Below are 23213 nucleotides of genomic sequence, written 5' to 3'. Positions count from 1 at the left end.
CAGATTCGTTATACATGTAAGAATGCCATTGTGCGCCACCTATATAAGACGTTGGGGCTTCCGATAGCAAAGTAGTTTTGCTGTTTGGGGAAAATGCCTGTGACACGACCCCCCCCCCCCCCCCTAAAACCAACAGACAGTCCAAACGGCAAGCTCTTAAAGGCCCTTGAAAATTAAAAAGTGAACAATTTAATACAAAACCACCAGTTATCTGAAAGACATCCTAATTCCAAAATTGAACACAAAACAATGATTGACAAGACTACCACTAGACATCTTCCTTGCTTGGTACAGGCTTATTACATGCAGCTTGCTTAATCCGGTTTGTGGGATCCCAACACTCCCCAAACTGTCTAGTGGTATAACAAAAACCTTCCTTACTGGTGGGTTTTGACTGTATCATATTATCACAAAAGTTGATGTTTGACAGTATCATACGACGGTCAGGGACATTATCTTACGCAATTCTACCTCGTAAATTTTTCGAAATATTTCTATTAATTCTGGCTTTCTTTGACACTATTTTTTTGTTAAGTTTGGATAGATATAAGGCTATTTTATTGGAATTCACTTATTTCTATGCTTTTGGCAGTTCATGGCTGATAAAATAACTCGTGAATGTTAAAAATTTGTGTTTTCAAGATCAATTGAAAAACAACGAAGACATGTTATCATTACATATACGTAGATTCTTTAAAAGTATTATATAAAAAGATCACAAATAAAGGCAACAGTAGTATACCGCTGTTCGAAATTCATAAATCGATTGAGAAAAAAACAAATCCGGGTTACAAACTAAAACTGAGGGAAACACATCAAATATAAGAAGAGAACTACGACACAACAGAAACACAACATTAAAATGTAACACACACAGAAACGAACTATAATATAACAATGGCCATTTTCCTGACTTGGTACAGGACATTTTAAGAAAAAAATGGTGGGTTGAACCTGGTTTTTGTGGCTAGCCAAACCTCCCGCTTTTATGGCAATGTTAAATATAACATTACAATGACAACATTACATGACAGGACTACAATACAAATAAATGGGAGAACATATAGGACAGAGAAACATACGAATAATAGCTAACAAAAGGTACCAGGTTTCTTCATCCCACAATACAGAAACTTTTTTCATAGAAGAACTGCGAAAATAAAAAAAGAATAAAAATTACCTACCGTTTTTCTGTCACGTTGTCCTTTTCAACAACGGTTTGACCATGTCCGACGGTTTTGATTGCAATGATACGATTCGGTTGTACGGTGTGTTAAACTAAACTTAAAACATTTGAAAAGGGATTTACTAATCAGATTAATATGTACAAACAAAACTAAGCAGAAAAACAACTGACAAAATGAGATAATAACATAATTATAACAAAACGATATAATTATCTTTTTTAACATTTTTTCCTAGAAAGATGTCAACTTACTTCCACCTCTCTAAAACTTGTTAAAATAAATAATAAGGTTTTGGTTGTAACTTGAAACGAAAAGAGGTAGGACCAGTTTTTCTGACTAGGTCAAAATTCGAAAGTTGACAACACCTAGGATAGTAATTTGAATATAAAACAATCTAAACAAAATACTTTTAAGTATTTTGTAATTACTTTCCAAATACCCATAAAATCAAAAAGTAATGAAGCGATTCACATTGCTGATGAAAACATTTTTGATAGAACATTGCAATCTTTTCAGGCAGTTTGTGTTACATTAAGGGTAGTTGAGTTTAAGGGAGGTCATCTTATAATCTGAAGACAGAACAATCAAGAGAGGTATAATAAGGCAATCTTTAAAGTAGTTTTAGGTTATGATAGATAAGTGTCTTACGTTTATAATGTATCACTAAATGCAGTATATGATCTATCTAGCGCAGATTCTTGAACTAGTTAATTAAAAAAATCTATCATGCTTTACTTTTTTGGTGGTCTAAAGCTGAAAAAATTGAGAATGGAAATGGGGAATGTGTCAAAGAGACAACAACCCGACCATAGAGCAACAGCCGAAGGGCACCAATTGGTCTTCAATGCAGCGAGAAACTCCCGCACCCGGAGGCGTCCTTCAGCTGGCCCCTAAACAAATATGTATACTAGTTCAGTGATAATGGACGTCATACTAAACTCCAAATTATACACAAGAAACTAAAATTAAAAATGATACAAGACTAACAAAGGCCAGAGGCTCCTGACTTGGGACAGGCGCAAAAATGCGGCGGGGTTAAACATGTTTTCTGAGATCTCAACCCTCCCCCTATACCTCTAGCCAATGTAAAAAAACAAACGTACAACAGTACGCACAGTAGAACTCAGTTTAAGAGAAGTCCGAGTCCGATGTCAGAATAGGAAACAAAAGAAAATAAACAAAAAATGACAATAATACATAAATAACAACAGACTACTAGCAGTTACTGACATGCCAGCTCCAGACCTCAATTAAACTGATTGAAAGATTATATGTCTTCATCATATGAATATCAGGCACAATCCCTCCTGTTAGGGGTTTAGTATTATACCATCATAAAATATATGAGAAGAACATAACCCGTGTCATGCCAACAACTGGTTTTAGAATAAATATGTTTAATTCCGATGCAAAGACCCTATAAGTGAAACAATATTAAAGCCAAAATATGCAATCTTTAATGACCTGACAACAGTATCGTAACTATATCCCTTCTTAATAAGTCTGTTTAAAGGTTTTGTTAGCTTTTGAGGTGAATACTGACATTTTTGTGCTTTGAAAAGAATATTACCATAAAAGATTGGATGTGAAATACCCGAACGTATAAGATGTCTGCATGTTGAGTTATATTTACGAATGATGTCTTTATACCGATGATAAAATTTAGTAAATGTTTTGACTAGTTTATGATATCGAAAACCCTGGTGTAATAATTTTTCAGTAATACATAAATTTCTCTCGCTAAAATCTAATACGTTGTTACATACACGAGCGATGATGCATTCTTATTCCAAAAACTGACTACACTGTTCATTTATTAAAGCCATGTCACTATGCGATAAATGTAAACATTTGATTACATTCGACAGCTTCCGCGTTGCAACTGTTCGTGTAATGCGGGACTCTTATATAGACAGACTTACTCTAATATTTTATTATTTGTCACTAGGTAATAGATCCCACGTGACATTCTTATATTCCTGCTATTAATTAAGCCTATGGAATCACATAACTGGAGATTTATGCAGAGCGGGAGCTGGTAACCCTTGTATTCCTACTCCTCATGCGATTCTCGCGACATTTCATTATGACTGCCGTATTCGGTCATATTATCAGCAACTATTATAGTAGAATATTTTTTTAACAAAGAGGCATAACTCAATAATCACATCCTAAAAGTATATAAATATAATGAATGAAGGGTAAAAAATATATATATATCAAAACAAAGATATCTGTCGAAAATATTGACAACAAAATTAACTTCTTATTTAAACCAGTATAATGAGTTTATTCCGTAGTAAAATTTTGATAGATTGTATGTCAATATTTTCACTTTATAATTTATTACTCACATCTTTCGATCGGTGTGAGAAAAATATTTCTCATCTCTAGAGAAAACTTTGTTCTCGGCAAATGATTGATACGTTTTGTTTAGATATCGTCTAAAAATCTTTAGAGAAACATATTCTACCACTATAACGATATTTCTCCACTCTCAACAGTTAAATTTTAATTATTTAAAAAGCTCGGCTAGCCTCGCGCTTTTGATATGAAAATTCTATTGTCTTGAGTGAAGAAATATCGTAACACACTTGATGCAGTGGTGAAATCTATATATCTCGACTTATTTGTGTTGAATGTGCCCTTGGTATCTTCCGCATCTTTCTAAAAATCAAATTAAGCTTAACGTTTTGTGTTACATTATATATAAAGATGCTATACCACTAAGACAGTGCGCGAGGATTTTAAAATTGCTTAAGAAAACTGATACTTTAATTTACGAGAATCATATTGTGTTTATACTCTGATTTTATTTTAGAGATGTTAAAATGACATGTTTCTAACGAAATTGATATTTGACAATAAAAACATGTTTCCCTCTAGATGTTTTTTGGTTATTTTTTTGTTGTTGGGTTGCTGTCTCATTGACGTATACCCCACATGTCCTTGTACTCATATCAATAGTGATGTATAAAACGTTTGATATGAAAATATATATTTGTACCTATATTAAACAGTTAAGTAAGATGCAAATGCAGTATTGTTGAATAGTGGTCGGCTTATACCAAAGACCTGCAGCCTTTTGTACGAACGTGTCTTTAGTCTAATGAGTCATTAAGTCTTCATTCGCCTAATGCATCATAAAGGCTTAATGAAGACTTAATGACCCATTAGGCTAATGCCACGTTCGTACAACTGGCTGCTGAAAATTGGAAGTTACTGCTAATTTATTAATCAGGCATGTGTTGTTTAGTAGGAAGAGCTAAGATTGGTCGGATCACTGCCAGAATAATGTTTCTGGTACTAGTAAACTAACATGACTTGCTGCGGACTGTTCATAGCAATATGTTCTAATATGCATGTGATATTTGCCATTAGACATTTAACACCACTCCATCCTGGGTAGAGGAGAACAAAAAAACATCATCAGAAGACGACCGTAATATACTTGTATAAGTTTATTTAAACACCTCTATTTGAATAGTAAAATGGCTGATTGCAGGATAAATGTTAGTTTTAATGCAACCAAATATTTCCGTGAAAGGAACTAAATCTATAGATAATCTACTCTAAAGTTGACAGAATTTACGCTTGATTGCCTGTATAAAGAACTATTTATCGAGAAAAATACTTCCTGAAAGTGTTGTAAATAAAAACCAAAGCTTCTAGATTTTTTTCATTTTAAATTCAAAAATTAAACATTAAATGTTACGTTTATTGCTTAATTTCATCTTCTCTAAAGAAAACTTGACATGTTCTTGGTGACAAAATGAAAGTTTACGAAAACGAAGGTTTTTTGCGGGGGGGGGGAGGGGGGATTGTTTGGTTTGGTTTTGTATTGCTTCTTTTGGGGAGGGATATTTGTTTCTCTTCTTTTTTTAGGCAGTGCATTTGCTTTTATAATAAACGAGCTCTGGCCATTTATTTTTGAATGTTTGCTAAAAATAGTAACGGATCTAATTTTAAAGATTTATTCACAAAATAAATAAAAGATAATTGTTTAAATGAACAAATTTACCATGACAATGACTTGTCGAGTAGTCTCTTCATAATCCGTTACAATTTGATTTTAATATATTTTCATCATAATTATTAAATTGTTTGGGGTCTTTTCCAATTCGGATGATAATTCTTGTTTTATGATGATAACATTTAGTTGTATAAGTGTTGATGTAATTCACAGGTTTTCTAGATACCGAGTAATGCAGAGTATATGTGCGGAACCTTATCAATTGATTAATATATCAATTACCACTAATATCTATTTGTTTATTTGTTAATTTGTGTTGCATGTTGTGGATTGCTGTCTCATTTATATTACGTCAACCTAAGCTTTTTCCTAACCCGATTGCATTGTTAATTGAATATTTTCAAATGAACCTTGATTCTGTTTTATTTTGATTATAATTTTCAAAAAATTAAGTTTGCAGATTAATTTTGTTCAGGAAACGCTTGAATTGTTGATACATGTATTAACATTTTCCATTTCATCTGTTTCAATAATTAGATATAATCGTATCAAAGAGGAAATTAAGTACTGATCAAACGATTTTTTTTTCATTTAAAGTATTTATAACAATGAACTTGAAAGAGAAAATTGGGATGCAAATAAAAAAAAATGTAGATTATACGAATATGAAAATTCAATTTTCATTTGTGCTTTCTTCACAAATGATAATGTGAGACATTATATAAAAATGAGACATTTACCTGTTCAAATCGCTTTTAAACCTTATTGTCTTATATTAACTGAATACTCTTCTATGTAGATAATTCAAAAAATGAGTTTCTATAAATGTACTGTGATATGTCATGATGTGTCCCGATCATTACCAGTAAATACGGAAATAATCAAGCGCTGTCCTTAAATACGGATATATATAAGGATTTGTTGCGGTTTAATTTCCTTATCTTTGTTAGTTTACTTGAGCTATATTTGTTTAACAAGTGAAAATGAAATTTTTATATTATAAAAACTGCAATAAAAAAGCACGAATAAACACGGTTACACATATTTTTGCAATACACGGATGTTTTAAAAACCGACCAAAGAAATAACGAAGATTATGGCACTATTTGATGTAATGTGTGCTGTATTTTTACTCTTGGTAGAGGTGTATGCCCATCAATGTAAAATAACTGATGTGAAAGGATATAAAAAGGCCGATTGTCGAAGGTTGCAATTAAAGACAATACCGTCAGATATATCGAGAGATATAGACGTGCTAGATTTGCGCGATAATGATCTAAGCGTATTGAAAAACGATTCTTTCGAAAATTTTGACAACTTGAAAGAATTACTAGTAAGTAACAATAACATAAGTCGTATCGAAAAGCAAGTATTTCATGAACTGAAACAGCTGAAAGTTTTAGATATGTCGGAAAATAATATCGAGGGGATTTCAGACCAGTTCGATCAAAATATGTTTCAGAATTCAAGCAATCTCTACAAGCTGGACATTCGCCGGAATATGAAAGACGCAAAAAGAAATCAGAGTGTTTATACTTACCCAGGAGCTGCGTTATCATTGCTTGTTAATTTAAAATTCTTATATTTAGACCTCGTTCCGCAACCAGAATTTGGACCAGAATTTGAAAGCCTGGTAAAGTTAGAAGTGTTGGGATTTGATTATTGTTTCCTAGCAGCAATGACAAATGACACGTTCAAATACTTTAAAATGAAAGTACGGGAATTACATTTAATGCGATGCCATGATGTGCTAGGTGCTAAGGTACAATACGGTTTTCTTCAATATTTTAAACATTTAAAGGTGCTTAATTTAGCGGATACTCATATTCATTTAACACGAGCACTTCATTTATTACATTCTTTGAATAATTCAACCATGGATGTGATCAACTTGCAACGAGTAAGCGATGAGCTTTTAGAATCTAGCATGCTTCCCTACGCACTCGTTCTTACAAGTGAGATGATGAAAAATATCAGGACAATTTGTGTCAAGACATTAAATCTTGCAGATAATGGTATTGTAGATTTTCGCGATAATTCGTTATTTTCGTATGACCACCCAGAATGTTTTGAAAATATGGTACTTTCTGGAAACAGGTTCACTTTCCATACTGCACGAAAAAGACATGAGCTCCTTGTACTGGTTTTTAAATTACGAAATATTGTTCTGTTTGATTTGTCATACAACCCGATACATTATATCAACGAAAAATACTTACGCATTCCGAATGGCAACAAAACCTTCAATTACGAGGCCACCGAGTGTTTCGGTGAGGATGAAGTGAAACTAAATATTAGTATATATATATACCTTCCTCCAAAATTGAAAATATTGAGATTTTCACATTTCGTAAGAGAAAGCTGTGGCAGAGGTATAATAGTTAGAAATGGTGCGTCTTTAGAGAAACTTGATATGTCATATTTTCAGTTTCAGAGATTTCCAGATCTAATTATAGAAGGAGAGAATAATTTAAAATGGCTTAATATGTCTGGGATAGATTCGTCTTTGTATTTACATAAGAATTGTGTACCACTGTTTACAAATGTTGAAGAGGCATTTTTCAGATATGCGGAACTCGGAAAAAATGAGACAATTGCTAAGCATCTATTTACACTAATACCTTCAGTACATGTTCTAGATATATCATATAACAGTTTGTTGACACTACCAAATGATTCATTTGTTCAAAATATAAAATTAAGGGAACTGGACTTATCACATAACGTTTTGCACAAAGTCCCCGCCGCAATATTGGAAATAAAACAATTGAGAAAATTAAACTTGAAGAACAATAATCTAGTGACTATCAGTAAATCTATAACAGATTGGTTCGATTCTTTATCTCGAAAGCAAGACATTATTCTTTTGTTGGCTGGAAACGTCTTTTCCTGCTCGTGTGAAAATATACAGTTTATCAGTTGGTTATTTAACACTAACGTACACTTAGACCCCGACGATCAAAACATTTCGAACAAAAACTATTCGTGTAGATTATCAAATGGTGACATAAAAGGCACTTCTGAAATATACGATCACTACCATGATTTATATTCTGACTGTAATGCTGCAATATGGTTACGATTTGGTATATCTCTACTGGTAACATTTACCGTATTTGCTTTTATATTCGCGGTTATCTTCAACTTCCGCTGGCGCATAGCATACTACATCTATCGAACATTCCAAACTGTAATCGAATCCGAAATGAATTTGAATTTTACCTATGATGCATACGTTTCTTATTCGGATGATGCCAGAGACTGGGTTCACCAGGACTTAGTACATAAAATAGAAGGCAAATGGGGACTTAAATTATTCATCGAAGACCGTGATCTTCTTGGTGGACAGTCGTATGTAGATTCCATTGCTAAATCAATCGGATCTTGTCGACAAGTTATATTTGTATTGACACCGGGGCTACTCGAGAGACAGTGGATCATGTACGAAATAGAAAGAGCAAAGTATGAAAAAGTGTGTAAACATGTTCAGATTACTGTTTTAAACCTTGGAGTTGCTGTAAACGAGGTGCCTGCTGAGTTTAAATCTATCTGGCATAGTGTTTGTTTGATTGAATGGTCGGAAGACCAACATTCTTCTGATAACCCCTGGCACAAATTAAAACTGCGTTTGGTTTTGAATAGATAATTTGTTCTAGCAGTAATAATGTTATTTTCTCTCTTATTGCTGTGATCTGTTTTCAGATATTTTCATTAAAAGTAGGAGAATATGATTTTTATCTCCAGTTTATAAGTACACATGTTATTCCGTGTTCTTCCAATAACCATTGTTTGGATAAAGATGTTCAAAATTACAATATGTACAAAGCTTTTGATAAAAGACAATATTATTTGTATGAAAAGTCATATTGACTGGATATATTTTAAACATTGATCTGTAAGATTTAAAGCTTCAAAATAAAATAACTTGTTTATAACTCTTTCGCTGAACTAGTGTACATTACTGTTTAGGGGCCAGTTGAAGCCCGCCTCCTAGCGCGGGATTTTCTCGCTGAGTTGAAGACCTATTGGTGGCCTTTGGCTGTTTTCTGCTCTTTGGTCGGGTTGTTGTCTCTTTAACGCATTCCCCGTTTCCATTCTCAATTTTATCTTGATCATTTTTGTAATATATACCTGCATTCCATATCAACACAGTGAAGCAAACATAATATATAAATAACACATAGCTAAGAGGGTGATAGAGCAGATTGTTACCCCGAGAAAACATTGTCAACTGAGGCGAAGCCAAGGTTGACAATGTCTTTTCGAGGGGTAACAATCTGTTCTATCACCCTCTCAGATATGTGTTATTTAATTAATTATACTGAATGTTCTGTTATTACTGTCTATTAAATTTCAAATTCAAAGTAATAAACTATGTCGTCTTGTACATAACAATCATCCGTATTTATTAAAGCGCAAACTTGAGCAAACGTCTCTGTGAAGGGTAATAGAGTATTTGCCATGGGATAGAGTAAATTGTCTCCCTCGTATTAACCAATCAAAATCTGGCATTTTGACGTGAAGTATAATAAATCTAATTGTAATATTTTAGAAATCGCAAAACAGATATGACATATGTTTTTATCTTATTATATATATACAAGAACAGAGACCGCCATAAATCAAAAGCCCTAAAAAGATTTACGGACCACCAACAACAGATGAGCACTAAAAGTATGTCAAGACATTCTTGCCAACATTATGTTTTAAGCACTGAACAAAACAATGTAAATCTAAATTGCCAAAATACACAATTACAAGTATCAAAAAAACTCTGCTGCTCAGCTGCATTTTGAAAATACAAAGCTGGACCTAAAAGTGGTCACAAAAAAAGGAAACGCCATAGTATCGTTCTTCGCCAAATATCTGACGATATGAATACTTGTATTTTCGGATTTGTAAAAATATTAAAAAGACTGGAAAACAAATTTACGATCTTTCTGTGCACCAGTTTCTGTATAGTAGAAAGGTCGATTGCATGATGAATTTAAAACATCGAGGGCATGACACCTACATACAAAATCATATATGTCGAATTAAAATAAATGGATAAAGGGGTGTGTATGTTAAGTGCAGCACGAGCAACGGACAACAAAAATCTTAAAAACATCTAGAGGTTATGACTTTTGTTTCACTGATCAAAGAAAAAGCATTTGGTCGTTTTATTGACACGGATTCCAAATTCAAATTGTAATGTCGAAAGTTTTATTAACACCAATTGATTTCAAATTGTGATGGCGAACATTTTATTCTTCAACTTTTAATGTAAACGGAAATATGTGATTTTCGCCAATGGTTGATGATTTTTTAACTCAATAAAAAGAGAGTGTTTTTTCGTCTTAGTTCAATGAAAAATTGTAGAAAAATGTTTTAACAACAAAACAACAAAACAACATGTGTCACTAAAGTGTCAGCAGTGTTGACTCTATATTTCAACTTTATTTTGGTTAAAAAAAGTTTCTCTGTGGAAATATAAAATGTCACTCACTGCTCACTCGCATACCAAGAAAAGTGGAGCGCGGTGTGTTCCGATATCCATGCATGGTCGTCTTTGCTCATTTTACACAATGATGTCATTGACCCACAGTGATAACTGCCAGCATGTTCGTATACTCCTGCCGTTGCTATGAGCTGATTTTCTACCATCAACTCAGTGAAGGCATAGTTAGCATTGTGTGTGCAGGTAGTCCAAGAAAAGAAATAGGTCCCTGTCCTTGGGGCTACAAAAACTCCATCAAATGTGTTGTAATGTCCACCAGTGTTGATCACTGTCTTCTCAAAAATTACTGTCGAAAGTTTTTTCAAGTGTAAAAGATCTAGCGGTTAGTGCGTAAAACATCACTGGTTTTTCCTCCAATGTAGCTGAAAGCAAAAGCACTATATTGAAAAACAAAATTCATATGCTAATTTTGCTATGCAATGCAATTCAATCAACTGTGCACTGCATATCTTGAAGTGGATGTTCATATAGGAACAATTAAGAGACAACTTCAATTTAAATAACTAAAAAAGTGGATGGATATTTTTTACGTGAAGCTCAAATCATGATACCAAGGAATCAGAGCTTTGCATGAGGGATATATATTCCTTAATTTAAAGTAATTTCAAAACTTTTGTAAACGCAGATTCGTGAATGTGCATGTTAAGAATACTCGAGCCAAAAGAGTGAAAACAGCCAAACCGCCAAATAATTTTAGTTTAACATGTTTTAGGGATGTTCGAACAAAAATAAAAATTAAAAAAAAATATTACGGCCGATCTAACAAATTCAGTTTTAATATGATAACAATAATGTACATAGTTTTGATAATTCTAAAAAATGATAAGCGTATCATTTAAATTATGTCAGATCTAGAGTACTGATCTTACATTAAACATTTTCTCAGTCTTAAAATTTTCCTTGTAGTTTTGTACACTGTTTTTTTTTTTTTTTTTTTTTTTTTTTAGCTTTTGTTCTTTTTCTTTTGTCCATGTTTGGTTTTGTCTATCCTTCATCCATATATTTATGATTGTCCTTTTGTATATTCTGTCTTTTTTCCCCATTTGTATTTCTTGCATTTATTGCTAAAACAAAATTAGCATAACCACAAGCAAGCTTATTTACTAGTTTTGATTCACTTTCACTGAAAATGTAACGTAGCCTTTTCGAAATAAGCTTTAAATTCAAACATGTATTGGTAAACAGATGTACTATAATGAAGTTGTCTTCGCTGTACTTTCTAATAGTACACATTTATATTTAATATATTTTTAATAGAAGGTAATTCATAGACATTTAAGAATTGAATGGTTCTTTTTATATTTTATTTGGGTGTAAAAGCGTTCAGCATTTTTTTAGGAACGAGGAAGCTATGAAAAAACATTAATTTACAAAGCAAACTCATATGATTCTTAAAATCTTACCAAATTAGAAATTGAGGAAATACCGTGTTATTTATTGGACACAGGGGGCAATTAATTTTGTGGAAAACTATGACAAAATCGGCATTTAATTTCTAATATTAGATTTTAGTATTCTAATATCTGCGAAGGCATTCACAATTTTAATCAGACCATGTTTATGTTTAAGTTGCTAGTTTCAATTTCTTTTTTCTAAATTTTAGGTGAAAAAAGGTCTTTTGAAATCAATAAAACTGGAACTAAGAAAGTTCGTGTTTTTGCCACAAATCAGCGGTTTAATTAAAAATTCGTAAGGGTTCCGTGGAACCCAGTGTCTCGCCTACTTTTGCTGTTAGTTGCAGGCTCAACAAAAATGGGGGAAAAAATATTAAAAATTTTCCTCTAGATACTATCTTTTGATTGTAAGAAGCTTCTATCCAAGTTTGGTAAAAATCGAGGATGGTTTATGAATCTAATAAATGTTTAAAAAACTTTAACTGCAGATGTATGTAATGTTAACTGGAAGAAAAACTAAGTCCATTTATAAGAAATATACGGAAAAACAGGAAATAAATTTTTACAAATTTCCTTCTAGATACTAGCTTTTGATCATAAACAAGCTTCTGTCCAAGTTTGGTACAAATCCAGGATAGCTTAAGAAAGTTATTAAAATTTTAAAAACTTGAACCACAGAGTGAATGTAATGTTAACCGGCAGAAAAACTAAGTCCATTTATAAGTAAAATACGGATAAACAGGATTTTTTTTACAAAATTTACTTCTGGATACTATCTTATGATCATAAACAAGCTTCTGTCCAAGTTTGGTAGAAATCCAGGATAGTTTAAGAAAGTTATTAAAATTTGAAAAACTTTAACCACAGAGTGAATGTAATGTTTCCTGGCAGAAAAACTAAGTCCATTTATAAGTAAAATACGGATAAACAGGATTTTTTTTTACAAAATTAACTTCTGGATATTATCTTATGATCATCAACAAGCTTCTGTCCACGTTTGGTAGAAATCCAGGATAGTTTAAGAAAGTTATTAAAATTTCAAAAACTTTAACCACAGAGTGAATATTTGTGGACGCCGCCGACGCCGACGACGGAATGTAGGATCGCTATGTCTCGCTTTTGCGACAAAAGTCGCAGGCTCGACAAAAACTACAGTCTCTGAATAACAGACCAATTATGCAATGTTTACCTTTGTTCAGTGTATCCAATTTCATTAGACATGGACATTGGTGCTTATAAAATTTACCGGTAAAATGTCAATAATTTTGTTTTAATAGAATTTTGTATTAACCAACTATACTAGAGAAAACAACAGACACTTCACAAAAGGAAAACAGTCTTACCTTTATTACTGCTTGTATTTAGACGATGAATTGTCGTTGTCAATGATTTTACTACATTTTCCAGGTTTTCAATACGTTCATCCGTAGACTTTTCAGTATCGTTTTGTATTGATTTGGAATAAACAAGGGAAAAGAACAAACAAAAAATGACAAAATACGTTGATACCATCGTCTCATCTGTTGCGAATGATGTAAAAACCAAATGTTTAGCAACTTTAACGAAAAAATATAATCAAATTAAAAATGAATCAAGTAAAAATGTTACACATAGTTATATGATTAAACGTATTATAAAATCAGAAGCAACCTTAATCAACTTTGTTAGCATAAAAAAAGCGAAAAGTGCATTTTATCAAATTAGATAGCAGACAGTTTTATTAAATGAATAATGAATTTACATAAAGTACAGCAACACAAAAGTATTCTCAAAATCATTCTGCTAGTAGGAACGCATATGCTTTAAAGTCCTCATAGTACGTATATATATAGTAAACGTTAATTTACAAGTAGTTTATTCTAAAGTTTGTCTTTATGACTTTTAGGGGTTATGCGAAACGATTTGTTCAGTTAATCGAGATCCCTTTTACTTGTTACAATTTTTTTTTCTTTGAGTATAAAAATAAAATAGCTTTGAGCAAGTATGTCCATGACTTGAATCAATTGCACGGTAAGAATCACCAATGTATTTCTTACTTATTATATTTGTGACTTGACTCAAGATGCAACCTCTATCAAATGTTTTGCAGATATTTTAAAGTATCCTTTAGCCCAAAAGAATCCCTCTGCATTATTTTATATATATTTAAAAGATTATACACGTCCGAAGTTTCTTATTAATTTGTTTTCTACATTTTTAGTAATAAAAGCAACAGCTCTTTGTAAAATGAAATTGTAAGAACTGAATTCCAAAAAATTACCAAAAAATTCAGGTAGGTTCGTGACGTTTAGAAATTTTGGAATCTAAATCTTGAAAAAGTTTGGATGCATCAAAAACAGTAAGTAATAGAGCAGAACAACCATGACAATCTAAGGCTAACGTTGCCAGGAAGCTGTAAACCTTATGTATTTATGAAACTAAATAGTATATATTAAAAGAACATTTTAAGTTATTCCAGTACCGGAGCACTGGATACATTAAGAAAGATGCCTTTGGGTACAGACAGAACACCATCAACACTAATGATGACGACGTGGTAGCAATCAAATGAAATATGTATAGATTATAACATGGCATTTTTCCATATCGGCCCTAGTATCAGCCCAAGACTCCAGTTTCGGACCAAGGGCTTTAGCCCAAGGTCCCAATATGGGTCGAGGGATGATGCCATGTAATGATCTATGAGCAAATCAGCGCTTATTACATATGCAAAACCCAATGTTTTCGTAACACATATATGATAATATCTATTTGTTTAAGAAATGCACATTTATACTCCGAGGGGTTGAAGGCATAATATGAACAATATAACGTGAGAGTACCCACATTGCACCTATTTTGACAGTTTTCTCATCTACGTTTATTTATGATCCAGACAAAAATGTCCATTATGTGTTCATTGTAGATATATCATTATTTACTATGTAGTTCCACTAATTTCATTTTGAATCCATATTGTATCATAGAAAAATGGGTTAGAAACGATCCCCGTAAAAATCGACCGTTTTGTGTATATTTTTATATATCTAGCGATGTTGAAAGACGTGCATAATGTCAAATCATAAAAATTAGTCTCTAAGGAACTTGTAAGATTTCCGCTGCCTTCTTTTTTCTAAATGGGTGCAATTTGGGTATTATAACGTTACACAAGGCAAAAATTATAAAATATTAAAATATCATACACTGGTATTAAAAAAGTAATAGACTATAGTTATGCAGGTGTGGTGTCCACTCTCCTCGGTGTAAATGGCTTTTTGATGAACGGAACAGTAAGTTGCATAATAATAAAGGGGCATTAGCTGTCAAATTCATTTTCATCGATTTGACTCAAATTCTCATATTTATATATATTAAACATACTAAAACGTATATCAAAATTATATAAAGTCTAAAATAACGGATTTACGATGCATGTACTCGATAATATATATCACTGAGCATTTCGTGTGTATTTTAGTCTAGACGCCATCTAATTAACCATCGAAGTAACCTCCGAAGACTACCGACGTTCATAAAACCCGATATAAACATACAATGTAGATATAAATAGATAGCGAACACGTGCAATTGGATTTTTCTAGGTCTGTTTGATTTCATATAATAGGTTAAAATAATATGTTAATCGTCGTTTTTACCTGTATAAGAATGAGGTTTTTTTGTTGGATCGAATCATTCAACCATATGGTTTACCCTTGTTTCACTTTTAATGTTGACATTGTTTTCCTTTTAATAACTGAACACCACAGGCACTTGTCTCTGAAAAAAATACCTATATATTTTAATATTAGGGTATATAGGGAAAAAAATTCAGAGACAAGTGCCTGTGCTGAACACGTCTAGTGTATGCCTAACCCATCTCTAGCTAAGGGGTTATATTGAAAGTCGCATGAATACGGATTCAATGAGGTCGAATTATTCACTTGCAAGTGAACAATTCATCAGCGACATTTCTTAGCTTACTGTGGTAAAATTGAACCAAACTGGCTGCTAAAAGCAAATTAGTATTTCACTATTTCATTTTCATTAATGATTGAATAAAAAAAATATCTCGTAGCTAATGACCCTTTAATCGACGATAGAAGTAATTGCAATCTATTTTTTTTTCATGATTCTGTAAATCCTGGATGAATATTTTTATATCTTTTTCAAGCTGTTTACGTACAGATTTATTAGTTTCATATGTTAAGAAAAAATGGGTTTCATCTTCAACCTCGTTAATATTACAATGTTTACAAATTCTATTTACTCTTTAAATTCTTTTGTATCTACCCCCTCTCTATTTCCAAGGAATGGCCACTAACTCGTATTTTATATAATATTGCCATTTCGGTGTCAATAATTTGTTGAAACACTTATAAGTCTAGTTTTATATAAACTAAATCTACAGTAGAAACAGATACATTTTCACATACCGGTACTTGAAAAATTATGTTACCAGGCCAATATATTAATTGTCAAAATCATCAAAGCAATCCCACTCCCCGGAATCAAATGGTTGATGAATGCAGATATTTACTTTTGAAAGGCTTTACTGCGCAAAAAAATATTTTTGATGTTGTTTACAATTATCATGATTATATTTCGCACAAAACATAAATTCACATGTGGAGGGAGATTCATCTCATCTTGTCTTAATGAAGGTTATCTATGTAAAGCTTTCCCAAACATACATAAATATATATACACGTCATTTGAACTCTGGTGGATAGTTGTCTCATTGGCAATCATACAACACATCTCCTTACTTATATATATAGATCTACATGCTTGGAGGTATATTAATGTTCATCCTGCCTTAGGGACGATATTTGTATTGAATTGTTGGGAAAGTTATTTTTATGATTGTGTACACAATACTTTCCTGCATAAAATTCTTACATAATGGATGGTTTTCATTTCCATTTTGTCTTTGGAAAAATTATGTTACCAGTCCTATGTATCAATTGTCAACTTCATCCCAGCAACCTCAATCCCCGAAATCAAATGGTTGATCAATGCTGATACTACATTTTGTCGCTGACCCAAGCCATCCTATCCCCATAAATCACATAATTGTTCATCAATGTTCAAATGGGCACATTGAGCATGTTGTGTAGCTGACCAATGGTTCAAACATTTCAGGGACTTGTATTGCTTAATTTTTTTTTTCTGTTTACAGTTTCTATAATTTTTGCCAAAACACAAAAGGGGTAAAAATCGTCATTCAAGGCAATAACTCCTAAAGGAAGACAACTGACGATATCATCTTTGCGGACCTAATAGCAAATCTTGTCACTGCTGATCATTCTTCCTATCTATCTATTATATTTTTCGAGATAAAAGGCAAATATGCAATGAATAGGTAAAAACTGTTATTTAAGGGCAATAACTCCTATAAAGTGTTGACCAACGATTTCAGTATTATCCACTTATTTGAAATTCTTGCCTTGTTGATCTTTTCTGCTATTTAAAGTTTGTTTCTATTTATTATAGATTCAAAATGATAGGCACAAGTAGGTAAAGATCGAACAAGGAGTCAAGCGACGATGTCGGCAACTTGACTTATTTGTAGATCTTGTCTTGCTGATCATTATATCTTCTTATAGTTTCTATATATCTATTACAGTTTTCAAGATAATAGGCAAAAACGCAAATAATTGGTAAAAAATCGTCAGTAAAAGGCAATAACTTCAATAAGGAGTTGATTGGTGATTTCGGCTGTGTCAACATACTAGTAGATCTTGTATTGCTGAACATTTTTGTCATTTTAAAGTTTCTATCTATCTATCATAATTTTCAAATAGAAAATAGACAAAAATGAAGAAAAAAATGTAAAAATTCGCAATTCTAGGGCAGTAACTCTGAAAATAGTAGTCTGACCAAGGAGGTCATATAACCTCCTTGGTCTGACAAAGTAGATGCAAATAGACGGTAGTCCGATTTTCTCGATCTATAGTGGTTTTCAAGATAATAGTTAAAAAATGCATTTTATCCCTGTGTTCCAGGTGAGCTAAAAAGGAGATGTGGTATCATTGCCAATCAGACAACTATCCAACAGAGTTCAAATCGGAGGGGAAAGTAAGCAATTATATGTCACCGTACGGCCTTCAACAATGACAAAAACCCCATACCGTTATAATCAGTTATAAAAGACCCCCACAAGGAAAATGTGAAACAATTCAAACGAGAAAACTAAGTGCCTTATTGATAATTCAATTTACGAAAAAAAAACAAATATGACAGACATGAACCAACGAAAACAACTGACTTATAGGCTCTTGACTTAGGACAGGCACACAAAGTATGTGACGGGATGTAATTTATTTGTGAGTGATAAACCCTTCCCACCATTGGACAGTGGTGTAACACCACAACATAAGAATGAACTGTAAAATCAGTTGCAAATGGCTCAACCCAATAGACCGGTACGGAGCACAAAAAGCAACTAGCATTAAATAATAGACACAAAGCACCGCAGTTACTGAAAGCTAGTTCTAAGCTAATTGTAACTAATACATAAATCATGTTCTCCCAGACTAAAGTATCAATCTTTGAAGTACACATCCAGCGGATTTAGTGTAAAGACGTCATCAATAGTCTGAGAAACACATGACCTTGTGCAGAACCAAAATATAAGTAAACAGTATCGACTGGTTGTAGGATCATGAGTATTCATAACTCTACATATAAATATATTTATGTTTAAAGATTTCACTATGGTGCTAAATTGATACCCTTCAAGAATATATTTATCCAAGGGATCATGAGTTTTAATGAATCGTATCTAAATTTACCGGCTCTATAAACAACATCACCGTACAAATTGTGATATCATATCCCAGGTTCTGTAAAGTGATCAGCTGGAATGTAGTAAAGGAAACTTGCACTGCTATTGCAGAGGGTGTGATTAGTTGGGACAGAAATTTGACCTTGCAATAGTTCAACTATGATTACATGACATAGCTTATTATCTATTAAATAACCTTGTATTTTACTATGTGTTCAATAAAGTTGTCAATTTTGAAATCATATGACTTGTTACTAAACAGTAAATTCAATTGGATGTAAAGCTGCACATAAACCCAACCTTTTGATCTTTTCAACCATAAAGTAACATCTAAGTAACATCTGCCAAAGTAAATTAATGAATTGGTACATTCTTCATACTGTGCTTACTGCTGTTTTTTAAATATCAACTATAATTGCCAAAAATATTACAGAATATTTAGTTACATTTTTATATAGTAAATAAGCAACAGTTTTTTTGTTTTTTTTGGGGGGAAGGGGTTTAATCTTATCCAATACTAATAGATTGAAGCAACATACATAACTTTCTAGCATTGTCAGAGATTTCCTCGTTTTTATTTAATCCAATTTTGGATAAATTTATAAAATATGCAAATAGGGAAAAATTCATTCATTCTCACAACGAGGTGTATAATCTTGTACCATTACCTAGATTTACATATACTATTCAAAGTGTTACAAGGTGAACAATCTCAGCTATATGTCAATATTGTTGTAGTGCTTTGTAATTCTCTAGGTGCACAATTTCAATTCATTTTGTGTAATTGTTAGTGCAGAGCATCCTATGCTTGTAACTGCTTCTATACATATCTACCTATTTTTATGTCCCCGTCTTGTAAATGTTTAGGTTTGATCATTCTTGGTGAAGATAAATCCACAAAAGAACTTCAGACAAAATTTATAATGTGTTATATTCCTTCACTACTCTCTTGGGTGAGAAATAACATCAACTTGCATTTCTTAACAACTTTATTCATCATATTTAACAAAATGAGCATTAACAATTCACAAAAAATGTAAAATAAATCAATGTATTCAAAAAACAAAAACAATATAACAAAGAAAGATATTGCTAAATATATAAAGATCAAAATTTCAACAATTCAATCATCAAAAACTTGTATCAATAAAAATATCAAGATCAAGACCTCTAATAATTCAATTATTGAAAATACATTGCTAAATGATAAAGATCAAGATTTTTAAACTACTTCACTAAAAAGAACAGATATTGCTTGAAATAGAATAGCTATCAGTATTGCTAGTATGAAGATCAAGATTTCAATTCCATAATATCAATTAAGTATCTACTAAACATTATTATAATTAAGGAAATACAATGAAACAGGTATGTGTTAGATCCAAATTCAAATCTTTTATACAGTACTCAAAACAAACAAAAGGAATAATTAATGTGTACCAATAAAAAAAATTATTAAAGGTTATTATACAAAAAAAAAAATCAATAGCTTTAGAATACAAGTTCTCAAACTTTATGTTGAAGAAATTAATTTCATCACCATCATATGACTAGTTCATTTTTGCATTTAATGAAAAAAACACCTATGAAATACAGAAGAGTTTTCTGCTAAGGAAGTAAGGATTTCAGAAATTTTAAACTATCTAACTAATAATATATATTAACAAGCAAATCATAATGGAATCATTAAACAAAACAAATTCTGGAATGTGGAATTTAAAAGTATAAATAATAACAATATAGTTTTAAATTCAAATGTATCAAAACAGTTCTGGAATGTTTGTTCATAAGGTGTATAATATAAAATATAAATGTAATTTAAGTTCAGTGGTCCCCTCTCATTCAGTAGGAATATCTCAACACATTGCACTGGATAATACCAAAATAAAGAATATTGAAAATAAAGTATCTATCCTCTAAAAAGCACTTTCATCAAAATAAAATGCAGACTGAGGCAGTTACCCATATGACACTAATATGAAAATAAGAAGATGTGGTATGATTGTCAATGAGACAACTCTCCACCAGAGACCAAATGATGTAGAAGGTTAGCAACTAAGACCACTGAGCAGAATCATTATCACGACTTTTCATTCTTAAAAGGTAAACAAAATCCACAAAATGTATTTCAGAATTGCTTTCCTAAGATTATCAAAGAGTGTAAACCTGAATCATTATTTTTTCATTATTTCTTTTTTTTAAAGGGACTAAAAAAATAACATCAAATTTTATAAAACCATGCACCGATTTAAATGCAATTTTATACTCTGACTAGCTTTGGAAGCAGAGACACCGACTAATTAATGAGGTTACATAAATACAGCACAATTATTGATGATAAATATACAGTAAGTTATTCAATTCATTCTACAACAAAACAAACCAGTAATTAACACAACTACAGATAACATATAAATATCATTGTTCACTTGATATTCTTCATCCAAAATGAGTAAACATTCCTCCATAATGAAGATCACTTTGCATAAAAGTACCAGTTATTATTTAAAAAAAAATGACTAACCAAACCAAAATTGTCCTTAGAGAATTCCCCCCCCCCCCCAAAAAAAAAAAAAAGCAAAGTCCCTGTATAAATATAATGATGCAGTCAGACGATCATTCACCAAAGATAACAAGCAATGAATGTAAATGTTTATAATAACCATTGTTATAATATCATATCAGTGTTTTGTGTTGTTTTTTCTTGTTTTGATTCAACTTATATGTTGTGTATCAATCATATTATTTATACATCACTAATTGTAGTTTTCTGTTGCGTATGAATCATATCTATACATCATTAACCATACAGTTTTCTCATCATTTTATATATATTTTTATCATTGCTGCTACCTATACATTAAAGAAAGATCTTGTAACGATGTTTTCATTTGTCATAAAATCAGAAAAATTGAGCATTCTTCCACATGCATGAGATATAGTTCTTATTTGACTAGAAACAAACTACATTAGAATTACCTCCCCTTATCTTATGGATAACATCCCTTTATCAAATAAAAATAATATATACAATAATAAAAAAATTATCACACATGCTAAGCATATATTTAAATATTATATATAATAAAGCACATTTTTTTTACAACTGCTCACTTTAAGCAAGCTTTACATGGATATAGATCAACTAGCAATTATAAATGGAGATGGATATATTTATGATGCATTTACACATGGCAATAGATGGTCCCCGAATGACTTGCTGATATGCTAAAAATGATTAAACCCACTTAATAACCACAAGAGAATAATTTAAAAAAAAATCACTGATGCCCTGCAATTTTTAAATTATGGGTAATTTATTTATAAGGGCATACATGATCGTCATACATACTTTTACTGTTTTAAACAATAAATTGCAATATTAACCTTATACGATACAATAGCAAAGACTGATGAACATAAAGTTCCTAATATGAACCAATTTTGAGAGAGTTTTTACAAATGTTAAGGATTTTCTTCTGGATTTCTCCATTTTCACTTTATTATGTAATGATTTCCTGCTTTTTATAAGAGACTAGCTTCCTTGTGTAAATCTTATTATATGATTACTTTACAAATATCATTCATTTATATTGAAACTTGTCACTTTTTTTTATGTAAATTTTTACTCTTGAACATATTATCCAAATTAGAGATGTAGCAGTCTTGACCAGGAGTGAAAAACTGCAATAACCAGAAAACTAACATACAATATTTAGGTACCAGTTAAAGAGTATCTTATTGTTCAAGGCTTTGTTGCTTTACAATTTTACCCTTGTTTTTGGTAAAGGGTCATAATTTAGCCTTGACTAATATGGCATCTGATGAAATTCTTTTGGAATCTTCAAGATATTATTTCATTTTATATTTCCTTTTTTTTTTTTTATTTTAAACAGTGAATTTCGGGGAAATAGCAAAATATAGTAGTAAATTTCTATAAAGCTATCTGTTTTTTTTTGGTTGTTTTTTTCAAATCCTAAATTTAACTTATAAGGCTAAGAAACAGCTTGTGTTATCTGCTGCAAATCTTCAAATCATTTGGTGACTAAACCATCAGATAACAAAGCTTGATTACAATGGTTCTGTTCAATTATGTGGTGACATCATTCTATTTGACCTTTACACTCAGAGACAAACTGCTGATCTCTCCTTTAGTTTTATGATTTTGACATCAGATTACGTAGCTTGACAAGATTTTGTTGTGTTGTGACATCATCAGGTTTGAGTTCTAAGGCTCGTAGATAACTGGCTTCGGCCTCTTTGTGTTTACTGTTAATATGATACATGGCACCAAGATTCATATGAGCTGTAGCACTCTGTAAAACATACAAACATACACTTTATAATAGACTCTCAAGATCAACAGATTTCAATTATTCATGAACTTTTACTA

General features: G+C 31.7%; 2 protein-coding genes and 1 long non-coding RNA gene across 3 annotated transcripts in view; 1 reads left to right on the top strand and 2 right to left on the bottom strand.

The window, feature by feature from the left end:
• The first annotated feature begins 6172 nt into the window (after positions 1 to 6172).
• LOC127725775 (toll-like receptor 3) lies at positions 6173 to 9101 on the top strand. Its single transcript, XM_052233045.1, has one exon. It carries the CDS (start codon positions 6257 to 6259, stop codon positions 8804 to 8806), a length of 2550 nt encoding a protein of 849 aa, XP_052089005.1. The 5' UTR covers positions 6173 to 6256; the 3' UTR covers positions 8807 to 9101.
• Positions 9102 to 10307: 1206 nt separating this feature from the next.
• Positions 10308 to 13566, bottom strand: LOC127725922 (uncharacterized). The gene is made up of 2 exons (XR_007993277.1): positions 13398 to 13566; positions 10308 to 11022 (listed from the first exon to the last, which is right to left on the bottom strand). It is a non-coding gene; the product is annotated as an uncharacterized LOC127725922 (long non-coding RNA).
• Positions 13567 to 19791: 6225 nt separating this feature from the next.
• The window catches only part of LOC127725772 (protein O-mannosyl-transferase TMTC2-like), a 42847-nt gene continuing 39425 nt past the window's right edge, over positions 19792 to 23213 (bottom strand). Inside the window, exon 12 of the mRNA XM_052233043.1 lies at positions 19792 to 23136. Within this exon, the coding sequence (XP_052089003.1) occupies positions 22978 to 23136 (159 nt within the window). The 3' untranslated portion in view covers positions 19792 to 22977. The remainder of the gene's footprint in view (positions 23137 to 23213) is intronic.

Source organism: Mytilus californianus, unplaced genomic scaffold (genome assembly GCF_021869535.1).
Source record: "Mytilus californianus isolate M0D057914Y unplaced genomic scaffold, xbMytCali1.0.p SCAF_15, whole genome shotgun sequence".
In the NCBI taxonomy this organism is placed as follows: domain Eukaryota; kingdom Metazoa; phylum Mollusca; class Bivalvia; order Mytilida; family Mytilidae; genus Mytilus; species Mytilus californianus.
The sequence above is the reverse complement of the archived record's forward strand: the minus strand, read 5'-3'. Positions and strand labels throughout refer to the sequence as shown.

Excerpts from the sequence above, each read along its gene's own strand:
- LOC127725775 (XM_052233045.1), top strand. The coding sequence starts at position 6,257 with ATGGCACTATTTGATGTAATGTGTGCTGTATTTTTACTCTTGGTAGAG.